General features: G+C 57.3%; 1 protein-coding gene across 2 annotated transcripts; it reads left to right on the top strand.

Moving 5' to 3' along the window:
• Nucleotides 1-1027: 1027 nt before the first annotated feature.
• SIX2 (SIX homeobox 2) lies at nucleotides 1028-5106 on the top strand. Of its 2 annotated transcripts, none has more exons than XM_037066863.1 (2): nucleotides 1028-1682; nucleotides 3864-5106. In XM_037066863.1, exons 1-2 carry the CDS (start codon nucleotides 1123-1125, stop codon nucleotides 4189-4191), a joined length of 888 nt encoding a protein of 295 aa, XP_036922758.1. In that variant the 5' UTR covers nucleotides 1028-1122; the 3' UTR covers nucleotides 4192-5106. The 2 variants fall into 2 exon arrangements, with proteins under 2 accessions (XP_036922758.1, XP_036922757.1); XM_037066862.1 differs by having other exon boundaries at nucleotides 1028-1688.
• Nucleotides 5107-14326: the final 9220 nt, after the last annotated feature.

Genomic DNA, 14326 nt, shown 5'->3' with positions numbered 1-14326 from the left:
TTCTCAGGCGTCCGCCTACGGTCACTGCCAAATCTTCCCCACTTCTCTCGCCTACTCCCTCCCCCATTCCCTCGAGGACCGCTCCGGTCCAGAGTTCCTAGGATGGGGGTGGGGCGCAGTCAGCAGGAAAAGCCAAATCTTTGAGGGGCGTCGGAGCAACTCCAACTTTCCCATCTCACAGGCCCGCTCCTGGGCAGAATCTACACCCGCAAACAGTGGCCCCAGGAGGGCTGGGGTGACCCACAGTGAGGCGGGGGCACCCTGCGAGTCTGCTTAGGGCTCCCCAAAGTTTCTTTCCCCTCAAGGCTTCCTCCACCCCTCTCTTCCCTTCCTCCCGGCACCCCCTTAAACAGTCCTCCGCCTTGCCTTCTCTCTTCTTTCCTTCCCCGCCCCGGTCCTCCCCTTTTCTTCTTTGCGCGTCTCCACTCCGCCCCCCTCCCGTGTCCGTCCCCTCCCTCGCTCTTTGGGCGTCCGCCCCGTCAATCACCGCCGCCGCGGGCCCCTGCCCGGCCTTCTCCGCCTCCCAGGTTCTTGGAGCGCCTCCGGCTCCTGTCTCGGGCCGCCCTCCGCTTCGCGCGGAGCTGGACGATCTGTCAGCGGAGCCAGCCGGGGGGAGCCTCCCGGCCCGCGGGGGCTCGGGTTACCGGTGACTGACAGCGTCTCCATGGCGAATAATTTGACTCCGACTATTGTCTGGCGCGGGCAGGCCCCGGGTCAGGTAACCAGACCAATCAGGGTGCGGGCCGCCGCGCCTCATGCCCGCTTAGAATAATATTATTAAAAAAGCTGCGAGCGAACTGGACGGGAGGGAGACCGAGTGAGAAGCTAGCGAGGGAGTGGCGGGCGGGCGGGCTGACGCGGAGCATGCCGAGCGGCGCCCCGGGCGGCCCCCGGGCTTGGATGAAGGCGCAGGCGAGGCGCGCAGGCGACGGGGACACGGAGCTGTTCGGGAGTCGCGGCGGGCGCTGGGACGTACTGCAGTGACTCGGACTTCGCCCGGAGCCAGCGCCGGGCCAAGGGGCCCGCCCCTCGGCCCGGACCGCCCGGTGGGGAGGCGCCCATGCCGGACCGCGCAGCCCGGTGAGGGCGCGCGCGCGGGCGGGCGGGGGCATAGCCGGCATCATGTCCATGCTGCCCACCTTCGGCTTCACGCAGGAGCAAGTGGCGTGCGTGTGCGAGGTGCTGCAACAGGGCGGCAACATCGAGCGGCTGGGCCGCTTCCTGTGGTCGCTGCCCGCCTGCGAGCACCTCCACAAGAATGAAAGTGTGCTCAAGGCCAAAGCGGTGGTGGCCTTCCACCGCGGCAACTTCCGCGAGCTCTACAAAATTCTGGAGAGCCACCAGTTCTCGCCGCACAACCACGCCAAGCTGCAGCAACTGTGGCTCAAGGCGCACTACATCGAGGCGGAGAAGCTGCGCGGCCGGCCCTTGGGCGCCGTGGGCAAGTACCGCGTGCGCCGCAAGTTTCCGCTGCCGCGCTCCATCTGGGACGGCGAGGAGACCAGCTACTGCTTCAAGGAAAAGAGCCGCAGCGTGCTGCGCGAGTGGTATGCGCACAACCCCTACCCCTCACCCCGTGAGAAGCGAGAGCTGGCTGAGGCCACGGGTCTCACTACCACGCAGGTCAGCAACTGGTTCAAGAACCGGAGACAGCGCGACCGGGCAGCCGAAGCCAAGGAAAGGTACGAGTAAGTAGAGCTCCAGCGCCTGCTCCCCGTGGGCTCCAGGGAGGAGGTCGCAGGGCATCGGCTTTATCCCCAGGAGAGACCCAAAGTGGGCCCATAGTCGCGGCCACTGCCCAAGTGAATCCTGGCCTGACCTGGACGGCGGGTGGCGCTCAGGGCTTTGGAGAGACCTAGAGGGCAGGGATTTGTCTAAAGCGGGCAAAGCTATCGGGGAAGTTGTCGACTAACTGCCTGGTCGCTAATGACAAAAATGGAGAGGCAGCGAGCTTCTGGGGGAAAAGCAAGACAATGATCCCGGATGGCCCGCGAGCAGGACACAGCAGGCAGGGCCTAACAGTCCTCCAGAGGACTGAGTGGGTTTGACCTAGGACTGTTGGGGTTGCGGATTTCAAGCGGCCTGTGCGAATTTATGGAGCACTTACCCGAACTTTCTGTCTGCCTTACTCGGTTTTAGGCCAAAGTGTGATTAGGGCTCAGGACTGGGTTTGGAACTTCCCTGGTGTGACCTGGATGTGGAGGAAGAGGCCTGGGCAAGAATTTCCCGTGTCTGGTTCTGGGAGTTGGTAGTGAGAATCTTTTACCCTGCATAGGAAGGACCGAGAGGCAGGCGGCTTGAGGAGGAAGTGTCAGCTCTGGGACAGAAGAGGAGAAATACTTTCCAGCTTTGTTGGACCCAGCAGCCCTTCCCTGGCCTGACGGGCCCTGGACCCCTCTCTCCTCTGGTCTTACCCTCTTTCGTGGGTAGGTCCATAGGTTTGGGGAGAGCTGAGACAGCAGAAAGGTTGATAGTTGCTTGTCCTCAGGGAAACCAAGACTTTGTGAACCAGCCTAATGATTGGCCTTAGGCCCTTGTGGCTGCCAGTGCTGTTGCCCCTCAGAAACCCGAATCTGGAGGGGAAATGGGGCAGAAACGGTTGTGGGAGCAGAATCCAGCCTGAGGGCAACAGCAAGACAAGATCCCTGGGTTGGTGGTATATGATGTGTGCGACCCAGAGTTTGCATGATCAGGGTTTGAGGGAGGATTAACAGTGGAACCAGACCTCTGGAGGCAGGAGCTGTAGCATCTGGTGGACCCTAGCGTCTGAGACCATGAGGGTAAAATATCCACAGTTGTAAAAATCTTAGCTACCAGCCCTGTGGGAAGTTCCCTTCCAGGAAAACAGAGAGAAGAGGCCTCAGGAAGCCAGTGAGGAGAATCTACCCCAGATTTCAAATCTTCGAATCTGTCAGGTCTGTCAGTCAGAGGCAGGGGCAGAAGGTGGGTTCTCCCTGTTGTGGTCCCCTGCTACCCAGAATGGCATGCATCCAGACTCCCGAAGAACTTGGTTCTCAGGCCAGGCCCCAGGTAGGGGCTGCAGAGTCCCTCCTTTTCTGATGCGCTGGGAAGGTCTGGCGCAGGATTAGGAGTCCCCTTCATTCTCCTTTCCCCATCCCCCATGAGCGCTCCAAGCTCCCAGTTTCCAGTACCCCAGCCGAAGTTTTCACTGTGCCACCAGGGAGAGAGAGCTCTACATCCGTGGGGCCTTGTACCTGGGCCCGGCGAGGAGAGCCCTCACCGGGCCTGCCAGTATGAAGCCGGAGGGAAGGGACTCTTAGCACTAGGAATCTGCCGGGCAGTCAGGTATTTCCCTTAAGCGCAGAAACGCTAAAGGAGATGAAGGCCTCTGGGATCCCCAACTTTAAGTGGGGCCCTGTGCCTCGTATTTAGGGTTTCTCACTCTCCTGGCCCCATATCTACCCAGCAAGCCCTGGGATAAGAAGCCAAAAGAGTTCTGAAAAGCCAGACGTCCTCTCTTCCTCCCCATCCTGGCCACCCACTCAACTCCAGGGAGCCCCGCTGCCCTACCCCTTGGCTCTGAGAAAGAGATGTTAGCAAAGTCAGTGAGGGGGGTGGGGTGGGGAAGAATGGGGAGGAACAACACACAGAAAGCAAGAGAGGTTTTCATGTGATTGAGACCGTGAGAAGTGAGAAGATAGGATACCTGGAGAAGGGCAAGAAAGAAATCGGTGTTGAGAGAGTGAGAACTGGCAGAAAGACTGAGAGCCCCAGACCAGGCCAAAAGAACCTGGTAGAAACCGAACCCCGTAGGCAGCGCGCGGCGGCGGGCTCCGAGGACAGCAGGCTCGGGCTCCAGGCCTCTCCCCGCTGACCTGGCTGCTTTGCTCCTGCACTTGCAGGGAGAACAGCGAGAACTCCAACTCCAACAATCCGCTGGCGGCGTCGCTGAACGGCAGCGGCAAGTCGGTGCTCGGCAGCTCGGAGGACGAGAAGACGCCCTCGGGGACGCCGGACCACTCGTCGTCCAGCCCAGCGCTGCTGCTCAGCCCGCCACCGCCTCCACCCGGGCTGCCGTCCCTGCACAGCCTGGGCCACCCTCCCGGCCCCAGCGCCGTGCCCGTGCCGGTGCCTGGCGGAGGCGGCGCGGACCCGCTGCAGCACCACCACGGCCTGCAGGACTCCATTCTCAACCCCATGTCAGCCAACCTCGTGGACCTGGGCTCCTAGAGCCCCGTCCGCCTCGGCGCGCTGGCCTGTCCGGCTCGGCGCCGGGGAACTGGGAGAGACCGTGTCGGGAGGGCCTCCGGCGCCGGCGGCCCCGCCAGGTACTGAAAGACCCGCATGCGACGGGGCAGAACCGCCGGCGGGGCGGGGCCCATGGCCCTCTTGCTTAGTCTTTGTTGGGGCTTTATTTTCAACAAATTGCTTTGGAGATCCTTTGGAGGCCTGGGACCGGGTCTTGAACCAGGGAAGAGAATAAATTACACACCGGTCTTACACTCTCTCTCCCTACCTTCTCTGCACTTCGGTTCTCTTCCCTTCCCCTGCTCTTCCGTTCCCTTCCTTCCTTCTCTCCCTTTTCTCTCCCCTTCTTGGCCCTGTCCATTTCCCTCCATGTTTCTGGCTTGTCATCTCTCGTTCGACTTCTGTTTATCTGTCTCTGTTTCTGTCCCTCCTCTCTCCGCTGGCCTCCTGTATCCCGGCCCCTGGGCCTGTACCCTCCTGCACGGCCTTCTAACCTCCCCCGTCCCTCCCTTTCCTGGGATGGGAAGTGGGAGGAGGAAACGCAAAGAAGGGGCCTTTGAACCCAGGCCACCTCCAGAGGCCCTAGCGGGGTGGGGAGGCGGTCACTGGGGCTGCAGGTGTCCGCTTTGCCCCAGGAACTTAGGTGAAAGAGAAGGGTGGCAGCGAGACGCCCTGAAGGAGCCCTGCCACCCGGCCGCTGGCTCTGCCTGCGCCTCTGCTCTGCGCGCTCCTCTTCCTCCCGGGACTGCGCCGCAGTGCTCCCGGCAGAGCGCGCCTCCCGAGCCGCGGACTTGCCGTCTCCCTGTTATCCCCTCATGTGAATGTTCTTCGGGAAATATTTCTGCTTTTATTTTATAATAAAATTAGAAATGATAAATATATATATCTATGGACACACACCGCGAGGCCCGCGGGCCTTGACTGCAGCAGTGTCTGATTTCCCTGCAGAGACTCACCACGGGTTCTGGGCCACGACGCCCCAGGAGCCCAAAACCCGGAGACCCCTTCCCGCATACACAACGCGTCTAAGTCGAAAAGTGGAGTGAAGGGACTAAAAATTCGGAGACCTTCTCCAAAGTCCCCTGTCCCTTTCCTCATCTGGGCAGCTCTGTGCAGAAGCAGGGAGGGGACAGCCAGCTCCTCTCGGGCACTCCTCTCCGCCCACCGGCCAAGCAGTGCCCTCACCACCTCTTTCTTTACCTGGAGGATTCCTGGACGCGGGTGGGAAACGGGAAGCTGTGTGTGGAGCATGGGTACCTGTGTTGGGAGACACCGAGGCTGGAGAACAAGCCTGCTGGTGGGGATTTCCTGAGAGGGAGCACTCAGGGGCGATCGCAGTCCCCAAGTCAGGGTGCGGCACACCGGGCAGATTCGCTGGCCCCAAGGGCCGCCGCTCATCCGCTCGCTCCTCTTGTCTCGAAGTGACAAGAGTCTTGTGAGTGTGGCCGTGGAGCAAAGGTCTCCAAGCTCACAGATCTGCTGTTTTGCAGTGGAGATGAAAGGGTGGGGAGGAGAGAAGTCGGAGGAGACTCATGGAGGCCGGCCGCTCCAGCGCGTGTTCTAAGTGGAAGCGAAACGGCGCTGCCAGGGCTTGGCTTGTGAGCGCACCTCGAGTGTGCTTCTGTGGCTGCAAATTAACCAGCAGCAACACTTCCCCGGCGGGGATTGAGCCCCCACCCCCCACTCTCATTAAGCCACAAGTCTAGCTGGTCCAGGCGTTTTAGGTCACGGTTGAGTGTAGGTGGCGAACACATCCCACCTCGGTGACCAGGGTGTTTGGGAGCAAACCTGCCCGTCCAGATGGGGAGTGAAGGACGGCATGAGGCGTTCTTCCGGCAAGGTGATCCTCCAGGGGGAACTTCTCCGGCCTTTCCTCTCTGGTGTAGTCAGCGCTCACCGAAAACGAAAACGCCTTCACGCGAACTTTCTAAGAGTTAAGAGTTCCTTCTCAGGCCAGACTCTTGCAGACACGGGACACTGAGCCACCATGGCACAGAGACTGTGCCTGGGCTTTCACTCTGTGCGGGGCCTGGGAGTCAAGAAAATGACTCTCCAGCCGGCTAAGACCACTCCCCCGGGGCTGCACCCAGGCCCCCCACACCTGGGTTCTCCAGGAGGAATTCCAGCCCTGGCAGCTCCCTCAGCCCTCAGCCCCCCTCTCTCTCAGAGGACAATTGGGGTCCTCCATGGACCTGGTCTGTGTCTCCCGGCCTAGCAGTCCGACCTCCGATGACTGGGGGGGGTGGGGGGGTGAAGTGTCTGCTGCCTGAGGGCACAGAGAGAGGCTCACCGGAAGGCTCCCAGCTGATGGACCCTGGCTTACTTCTGGGAAGGGGGAAGCACAGTAGCCCCCAAGCCCGCGTCCACCGGACCTGCCCCCTGCTTTCCAGACACACAGGAAAACAGCCTGTGAGCTGCTCCTCGCAAGGGCACACACAGCACACACTTTTATAATTCGATTCACTAGGATTGAGAGTTTGTGTGTGTCAGGCACTGTGCATGACACCGAAAGCACTCACCCCTCACACGTAGTGGCCACCTAGGGAAACATAGACCATCACACATAGGTTCTCATGCACACATACACACAGAGAAGCAAACACACACAAACCCACACAGCCCATTTTCACAAAAACACTAACATGTCCTCAGGCAAAAAAAACACTCTCCTGCACCCGATTCTTGGGAGATACACACCCAGATGAGCTCCTCCCAAATACATGTGCTCACACATACAAACACAAAGACAGCTCCCCAGAAGCATACAAAGCCACATTCACACTGGTACCCCAGCCAGTAGCCAGTCCAGCCTAGCCACCTGCTGGAGTCAGGGCCCAGCCTTGAAGCACAGCTTTTGGGCAGAGCTCAGTACCAGGCCACAGAGTCCCAGAGATACAGGTGGTTCTAGCCCCAGGGCGTCAGGGATCCCACCTGTGCCCCAGCACCCACTTTCCGGTGGCCTAGATGGGATCGCTGGAGTTTCCCTGTCGCTCACTGGCCAGTAGGGGGCGACGTGCCTGTCCACCAGCATTATTCCATAAACCGAACCCTAGGGTAGACCGCACACTATTTGTTGCACCTCCTGTATTCCCCCTTGGAAAGCTAACCCTGAAAGCATTTATTTAAACAGTGAAACTATGCAGAAGTTCTGGAAATAAACCCGAATAGCTACTCCCCCACTACATAAATCAATACAAGCCAGTCCTCCAGGAGGTAACTTATGCACAGGTGTGGCCAGGTGGAAGCACCACGCCCCATCAGAGGTCCCCCTCTCTTTGCTCCTCTCTCCCTGCAGCAGCACAGAAGCCAGGAGTTTTGTCCCGGCGACCAAAGGGACACAGCAACTGGAAGTTCAAGTTTCCTTCTCTGCTCCTGTGACCACGTTCACCTTTCATTTGTTCTCAGGTCCCGTTCCCCTGCAAACCTTGCAGGGGAAACAGAATGAAGAAGGCAGAACCCAGCCCTTGGGGACAGCTGGCCAACTCGGCTGCTTGGAGGCGTGAAAGCCAAGGGCTACTGAGAGCAGAGGGGAGCATGGGGGTCCCCTACTTCTCCCTAAATTTCTCCCCCGTCACCCCCACCCGGCTCTGGTACCTGCCAGGACCTGCACTAAGCGACCCTCACCAGGACTTGGCTCAGGCCTGACCCTTAGTGTCCCTAACCCGAAGCACATCTCGGTGGAGGCCCGGGGCAGTCCACAGGGGAGCAGGCAGTGATGGAATGCCACACGTGCAAAGGTTAAACAGAACTGGTGAGATCTACGGAGAGACAGCAGGTTACTCAGTCCTCAGTTTCCCCCAGGTAGGAGATGCCATTTGGGCAAAAATCAGCTGAGTGGGGGCGCCGGAGTCTGAGGGCAGCGAATTCAGCCTCCGTGACCCCAGCAGCATCCCTGTCTTGCCAGCATGCTTGCCGGGACCCAGAAGAGAGAGAGCTGTGTTTCTGTGTTGAATGGCAAATGGAGAAGGGCCGAGAGGGACTTGGGCTCCAGACTAGGCGCCTTCATTTTTCTTTTTTTGTGTGTTCCCCACCCCAGTGCCACGCCTCCTGTCCCCTGGACACTCAAAGCCGCTTAGGGACGCTGGAAGGGGACTCGAACCAGTGCGCACCAGTGTGTGCGGTTGTACTGTGATACGGCAAGAGAGAGAGTGTGTGGGCAATAGGGTGAGAAGACGCTCTGGTGTGGGCCAATGGGAAGGTCCTGCGCCTTAGAAGTGCGTAGGTGCGCGGCTGAGCCAGCCCGCGCCCAGGGCCCTCTGTGGCACCGGAAAAGTCAGGCCACGCCTGAGCGCAGCTCGAAAGCAGAGGCGCCTGGGGCTGGAGGAGGACCAGCCTTTCCTCTTGCGCAGCCAGAACTCAAGCCGGCGCCAGTGGATCCTGACTCCTGGAGCCTCTGCTGACCCGGGCCGGTGACCGAGAAGGGAAGGAGGATCTCTGGGTCGCGGCTGCGGGGGCGGAAAGCTGCAGAGCCGAGTCTGGGTCCGAAAGATCCGGAGTCCTGGTGTCAGGGTGAAGGCCTCGCGGACTGCTTCCCGGGAGTCTCTTCCCGGAGCTTCGCGGGTCCCCGTGCGGCCGGATCTCGAAAATGGCCCTGTGGGCTGCGGAGTGGAATCAGAGTGGAGAGGGTGCAATTGGGTGCCCTCCAGCGGGACAACTTTTCCCCCGTTGCGCCACAATCTCAGCAGCAAGGCTTGTCCCCGCTTTCAGGTACAGCCAGCCACCGGCAATCCAGAGTCTCTAACACCGGGTGGATGCGCCCCAAGGCCTGCCTTTCGAGGACGACCGGCGTCCCTACTTGCATCAAAGATTCCCTTTCTTGGAGGGACTCACAAACCTGAGGCTGGCACAGGGGAGGCATGGAGAGGCAGCCTTCTTTAGGACGCTAGCAACCCTAGCCCCTGCCAGGACTCAATCAAGACCTACTCGGGGCCCAGCTTTCTAGAGTGCCAAGCGCACCCTCACTCACAGGAGTAGTGGTACCAGCGCCGACTCCGGCGAGCTGCTGGGAGGAATCCCGCGGCTCCGCCTGCCCCCAGGGGCCGCAACCTCCTCAGTCCCGATGGCGCACTGGGTGCCAGGCTCAGCGCCACCCGATTTCTAGGGTGAGTAGCCTGAGTTGTTCCCGGGATCGGGAAGCTCTGGGGCCTTGGGCAGGAATGCTGGGGACAGCCGCCCTGGACAACCCCATTCCTGCAGCCCTTTGAGTCAGCAGCCTGGGAGCCAGGACTCGAGAAGCGCGGGAGGGGACTGAGCCATAGCAACTGTCCCTGGTAGACCCCCTGGCTCCCGGAATTCTGCCTCTGTCGTCCGGGGCACCCAGGCCCGACCGCCCACGCCCAGAATTCTGCAGCACCACAGCGGAGCGCTGCCACTCGGAGCGCTGCCCCGAGTTGAGTCGCCTGAGATCCCATAAAGAGGAAGATGGGTCAGAAGGGAAGGCAAGAGCAGCAGCAGGATCGGACCTCGCCCTGGGCCCCGGGTGCCCTTCCTACCGGGCTTTTCCAAGGGCCCGCGCTGGTCTGCCCAGCTCTCTCACTTGCTCAAAATCTCATTGCTGCTAGAATTATCGGGGTAAATTGATCACCTTGGGGCCAAGAGATGCAACTCGATGGTGACCTCTTGCTCGCCAGAGTAACAGGTCATAACTGCCATTTTTTTAATGCTTACGACGCGTCAGGCACTTCACACAACTGGTATCTGTTTAATTCTCACAGCAGCCACACAAAGAGGCTATTCTTACGGGTGGATGAAACTGAGACGCCACGTTCGGAAGCTGGCCCAGAGTCACACGCATTGCAGCAGCAGCAGCAGCGGCGGCGGGACAGGCATTTGACCCTGGTCTCCGCAAGTCGGCAGCCCATGTTCTTCCCCGGATTCTCGCTGCATGGGAGCGCAGTGCTGGGACTGGCGGGCTGCCTGGTCCTGGGTGGCACCGGCAGGCGCAAATGACTCCCTCGCGGGATACAGGCAGCTCATGGTAGCGCCAGTTTGCTGGAGGCCTGGGTAGCAGCAGGAGAGCTCGCCACCTCAGTAACCCGCTTAAGTCGGGTCAGAGAGGTGATCTGCTGATCAGCTGGGGAAATGACCCAGTCTCCTCACTTGCCCTCTACTATGATGACAGAGTGCAGCCTCGGGCCCCGCAGAGGGGTGTGCCACCAGTGCCGAGTACTCTGGGATAAAGATGGCACCTTGGCACCTTGGGGTCAGCCCGCTGCTGTCTCCCTCCTCTGTCTCCTCCTGCTGTTCCGGCCCTGTCTCAGCCATTCTGCTGGGGAAGATGAGGCTGTTGCAGGGACTCCAAGGGCTGAGATGAGTACTTAGTGCCAGGCTCTTTTCTTATTAACCCTGTGCTGGCCAGTCCGGGGCAGTGGGGTGGCGGGGGTGTGAGGTTGCAGCGGAGACAGGCAATATATTAAAGTGCCGTTCCATTAACAAGGTGTGTGGCTGGGGATGGAGGAGCTCGAAGGCAGGGGTAACTGAGACCTTGCTCTTCAAAGACCAGAACAAACAGGGCTCATCTCTGCCCCCTCCCCCCACACCCCAGCTAGGCCCCACCAGAGGCCCATCGGTTTACCTGCCCACGGAGATGTTGGTGGTATAAGAACTTCGGATTCACCTGAGCTAGGTGATTCTGCCAGTTTCAAGATGAGGAATGTGAAATGCCCCTTGTCCTGAGGCAGAGCCATTGGTGACTCTAGGGAGCTGCTCTGAGGCACCTGCACGCATGAGGGAGGTCACTGGTCCAAGCCCGAGGACAAGCGAGTGAGTGGGCAGAAGCTGAATTGAGGAGGCTGACCAGCAGGTGCGAGCCACCCCTACTCTTCCCTCCCAGCCCCATGGGGAAGGGAGCAGGGGGTGGAGGGAATTAGAAACAGGAAAGGTGAGGGTGGGTAATTTCTAAAAGCAAAATAATGAACTGAGTCACTCCTAGCATTTGTATGACACTCTACAGAGCGTCGGTGGTTTCACAAGCCTATCGTTTAATAGTCACTGTTAGGGGAGGCAAGTACTCCATGCCCCGTGACAGATGGGGTGTGAGGCTCCGGATGTCGTTAGGTGCGCTTTCCTGGGGTCTCAGAGTTCATGGAGGCTCTTTCCTGTACACTCTGTTGTTGAGGTGACTTGGTGAGTTTGGGTGGGGCAATAACAGATGCCAAATCAGCCCAAAGAGTAAAGACCGTTCCCCGGAAGTTGGGGGAAGGCGCAGAGAGATGGCAGCCATCCTGGAGATCCAGAGGCCACTACAGAGACGTAGAGGTGCCTCAAAACCAGAGCAGCCTACCTCTGAAATCCTCGCTAGAGGATTGCCTACACAGGCCTCTGCCAACAGGCCACTGCCATGCAGAGGAAATCGGGGGAAGTGGACAGAGCTGAGAACTAGAACTTTGCTTTCTTACTGGGCTCAGGACCTGTCAGTTAAGGTCCCAGCAAATGAGTTGGGAGCCAGAAGTTTCCTCAGAAGGTGAATAAGAGTTTTATAGTGGTACCCAAAGGGCCGTAGGGCTTTTTCTTTAATTTTTATTTACTGATTTGAGAGAGATGGAGAGTAACATTGATTTTGTTGTTCCACTAATTTATGCATTCATCGGTTGATTTTTTAAAAGATTTTATTTATTTATTTATTTTTAGAGAGAGGGGAAGGGAAGGAGAAAGAGAGGGAGAGAAACATCAATGTGTAGCTGCCTCTTGCACACCCCCTACTGGTGACCTGGCCCACAACCCAGGCATGTGCCCTGACTGGGAATCAAACCGATGACCCTTTGGTTTGCAGCCCACACTCAATCCACTCAGCTACACCAGCCAGAACTCATTGGTTGATTTTTGTACGTGCTCTGACCAGGGATCAAACTTGAAACCTTGGTTTATCGGGGTGATGCTCTAACCAACTGAGCTACCCAGCCAGGGCCAAGACTGGAAGTTTTTAATGGGAACATATGGAAAGAAACTTAAAACTTCTGCTTCTCTGAAAGACTAGACCCTAGTGTCAGTTCACAGATGTAAATGAAAAAGACAAAACTCACTTTCTCATTTACTAACTTTCTAAAGGAATAAGCTAAGTGGTCACCCTGAAGGCAAGTATTATCAAATAGGAAGAAATGGGGAGCAGGGTTGGGGGCAAGGTAAAAGTAAAGACAAGCTTTAGAGAAAAGGTTGGAAGTCCAGAATGGATGGAGCCAAGACCAAAAGCTCATTGTAGGCAGGGTGTAGGCAGGTCAGTGGGCAGTGCCACCCTCCCTGAGACCAGGAACCAGAAGGGGCCAGGGACCCCCACACAGGCAGTGCCGCATCACCCACGGCAGCTGGAGTGAGTTGGGCACCGAACTTGAAAGCAGGAAAAACTGAAAATCCCACTATACCTTGGGACTGTGTCAACAAAAGTCTGCTTCAGGCTCAGAGTCTACCTAGCACAGGTCAGCTTCTAACCCAGATGCAGCTGAGGCAAAGATCAGGAAATTAGACTGTATTAAGTATGGCTGGAACAAGTAAATTCCAAAACATGAGCCTGTTTTCCCGCCCACATAACAGTTCAAAAGCAGGCGTTTCTGGGCAGTAGGTGGCTTCCTACGAGGTGATTCCGGGACCCAGGTGCTGTCATCAGGTGGCTCCACCCTTGCCGAGTTCCTTAGAGTCCTTTTCAGTTGGTTGCTGGTTAGGTAAGGAGCTCAGAGCAGGTTTGGAAGGGGTTCAGATCACTTTCTCACTTCCACTCACCCATTGGATGGAACTTAGCCGCGTGACCAACTCACCTGCAAGGGAAACTGGGAAATAGAACTACCTGTGTCACCAGAAAGCAATCCCAAGGAAGAGATTTACTGAGCCTCAGTGGAGGATTAGTCAATCCTCCGTGACTTAGACAACAGAGAAATCTGTGTTCTGTAAATGTTCCTTTTTCTGTGCACCTGTATTTCTTATTATTGTTTTTACTATAATGGGCTGCAGCTTTGTTTTTGTTTCTTGCTTAATTTTCTGTAGAGATGATTAGATACAGAGATGCTGCTCCTACGTTACAGATTAAAAATCACCTTGCTTCTCTGTCCTCAGTTTCCTCATCATCTCTTGCATAGTGCATGAATGAAGGTCAGGTTCAGCTGGAAGTGATGAAGAAAAACATAGAAAGGTGGCTTTAGTATAATAAAAAACTATTTCTTTCACACATGAAAGTCTAGGCAGGCAATCTGGGATTGGAGCAAAGTCAAGTTCCTCCTCCTTTGTTGCTCCTCTGTGCTTGACCTCGATCTCAAGGCCCCAGATGATGGCAGGATAGAGGAAGGAGTCTCTGCTTTGCAAAGAGATGTTTTACAAAACCATGACTCTCCTACCAGGGTGTAGAGAGGCAGTGGGCCTCAGTTTGCTCATTGCCCTGAGCTACCAGTCAGCCTTCACGACCCCTCAATATGAACAACCACATAAACTTTTTCTCATCTGAGAAAGTTAGGGTCCAGAGAGCTGTGCAAAGGGCAGTCTCCCTTCATCTTCCATGGCAGTGTGATCACTGACAGCTGCATCTGGAGGCTAAGCTGGGAAAGATTTAGGACTTCAAGGGAAGAGGGTGGGGTGAAAAATGGGAGGGGTCCGTGTTGCTGGGGAGGGAAATGAATAAAAGATCTGAGAGGAGAAGTAGCCCCTCTAAGGTGAACAGTAAGTCATTGCATCTAGTCTCTACTACAACAGAACAAGAGGCACAACACCAAGGGAACCTCTCTGGATTCTGGAAGCAACGTGTTCTTCATCGGGGTGTGTTACTCTAGTCCAGCAAGTGACCTGAAAAGCTGCTAGTTTTGAATGAGGCCCAGAGCAAAAAAAGGCTTTCCAATGGGTCTAGACTGCTGTGTCTAGACAGGGGCCATTGAGCCGGCAGATCCAATGGTGGTTGAAGCGTCAGCAGTGGGCAGGGACTCTGTCTGGGAGTTCTGGCAGCCCCTGTAGGTGAATCACCACTCAGGCCCTTAGGACTTTGGAGCAAAGCCCTGCCATCCTCTGCAGGTAACTACTCTCCTTTTAAGAAGCAGCTCTTGATTTGCTACTGGGCCTTAGAAGAGACTGAACATTTAACCATGGGTCATCAAGTTGCCATGTGACCTGAGCTGGTGGGTGGTATCTGACCCACTGAGCCATA

Source organism: Sturnira hondurensis, unplaced genomic scaffold (genome assembly GCF_014824575.4).
Source record: "Sturnira hondurensis isolate 20B ecotype Veracruz unplaced genomic scaffold, ASM1482457v3 Scaffold0016663, whole genome shotgun sequence".
NCBI classification, from domain to species: domain Eukaryota; kingdom Metazoa; phylum Chordata; class Mammalia; order Chiroptera; family Phyllostomidae; genus Sturnira; species Sturnira hondurensis.
The sequence above is the reverse complement of the archived record's forward strand: the minus strand, read 5'-3'. Positions and strand labels throughout refer to the sequence as shown.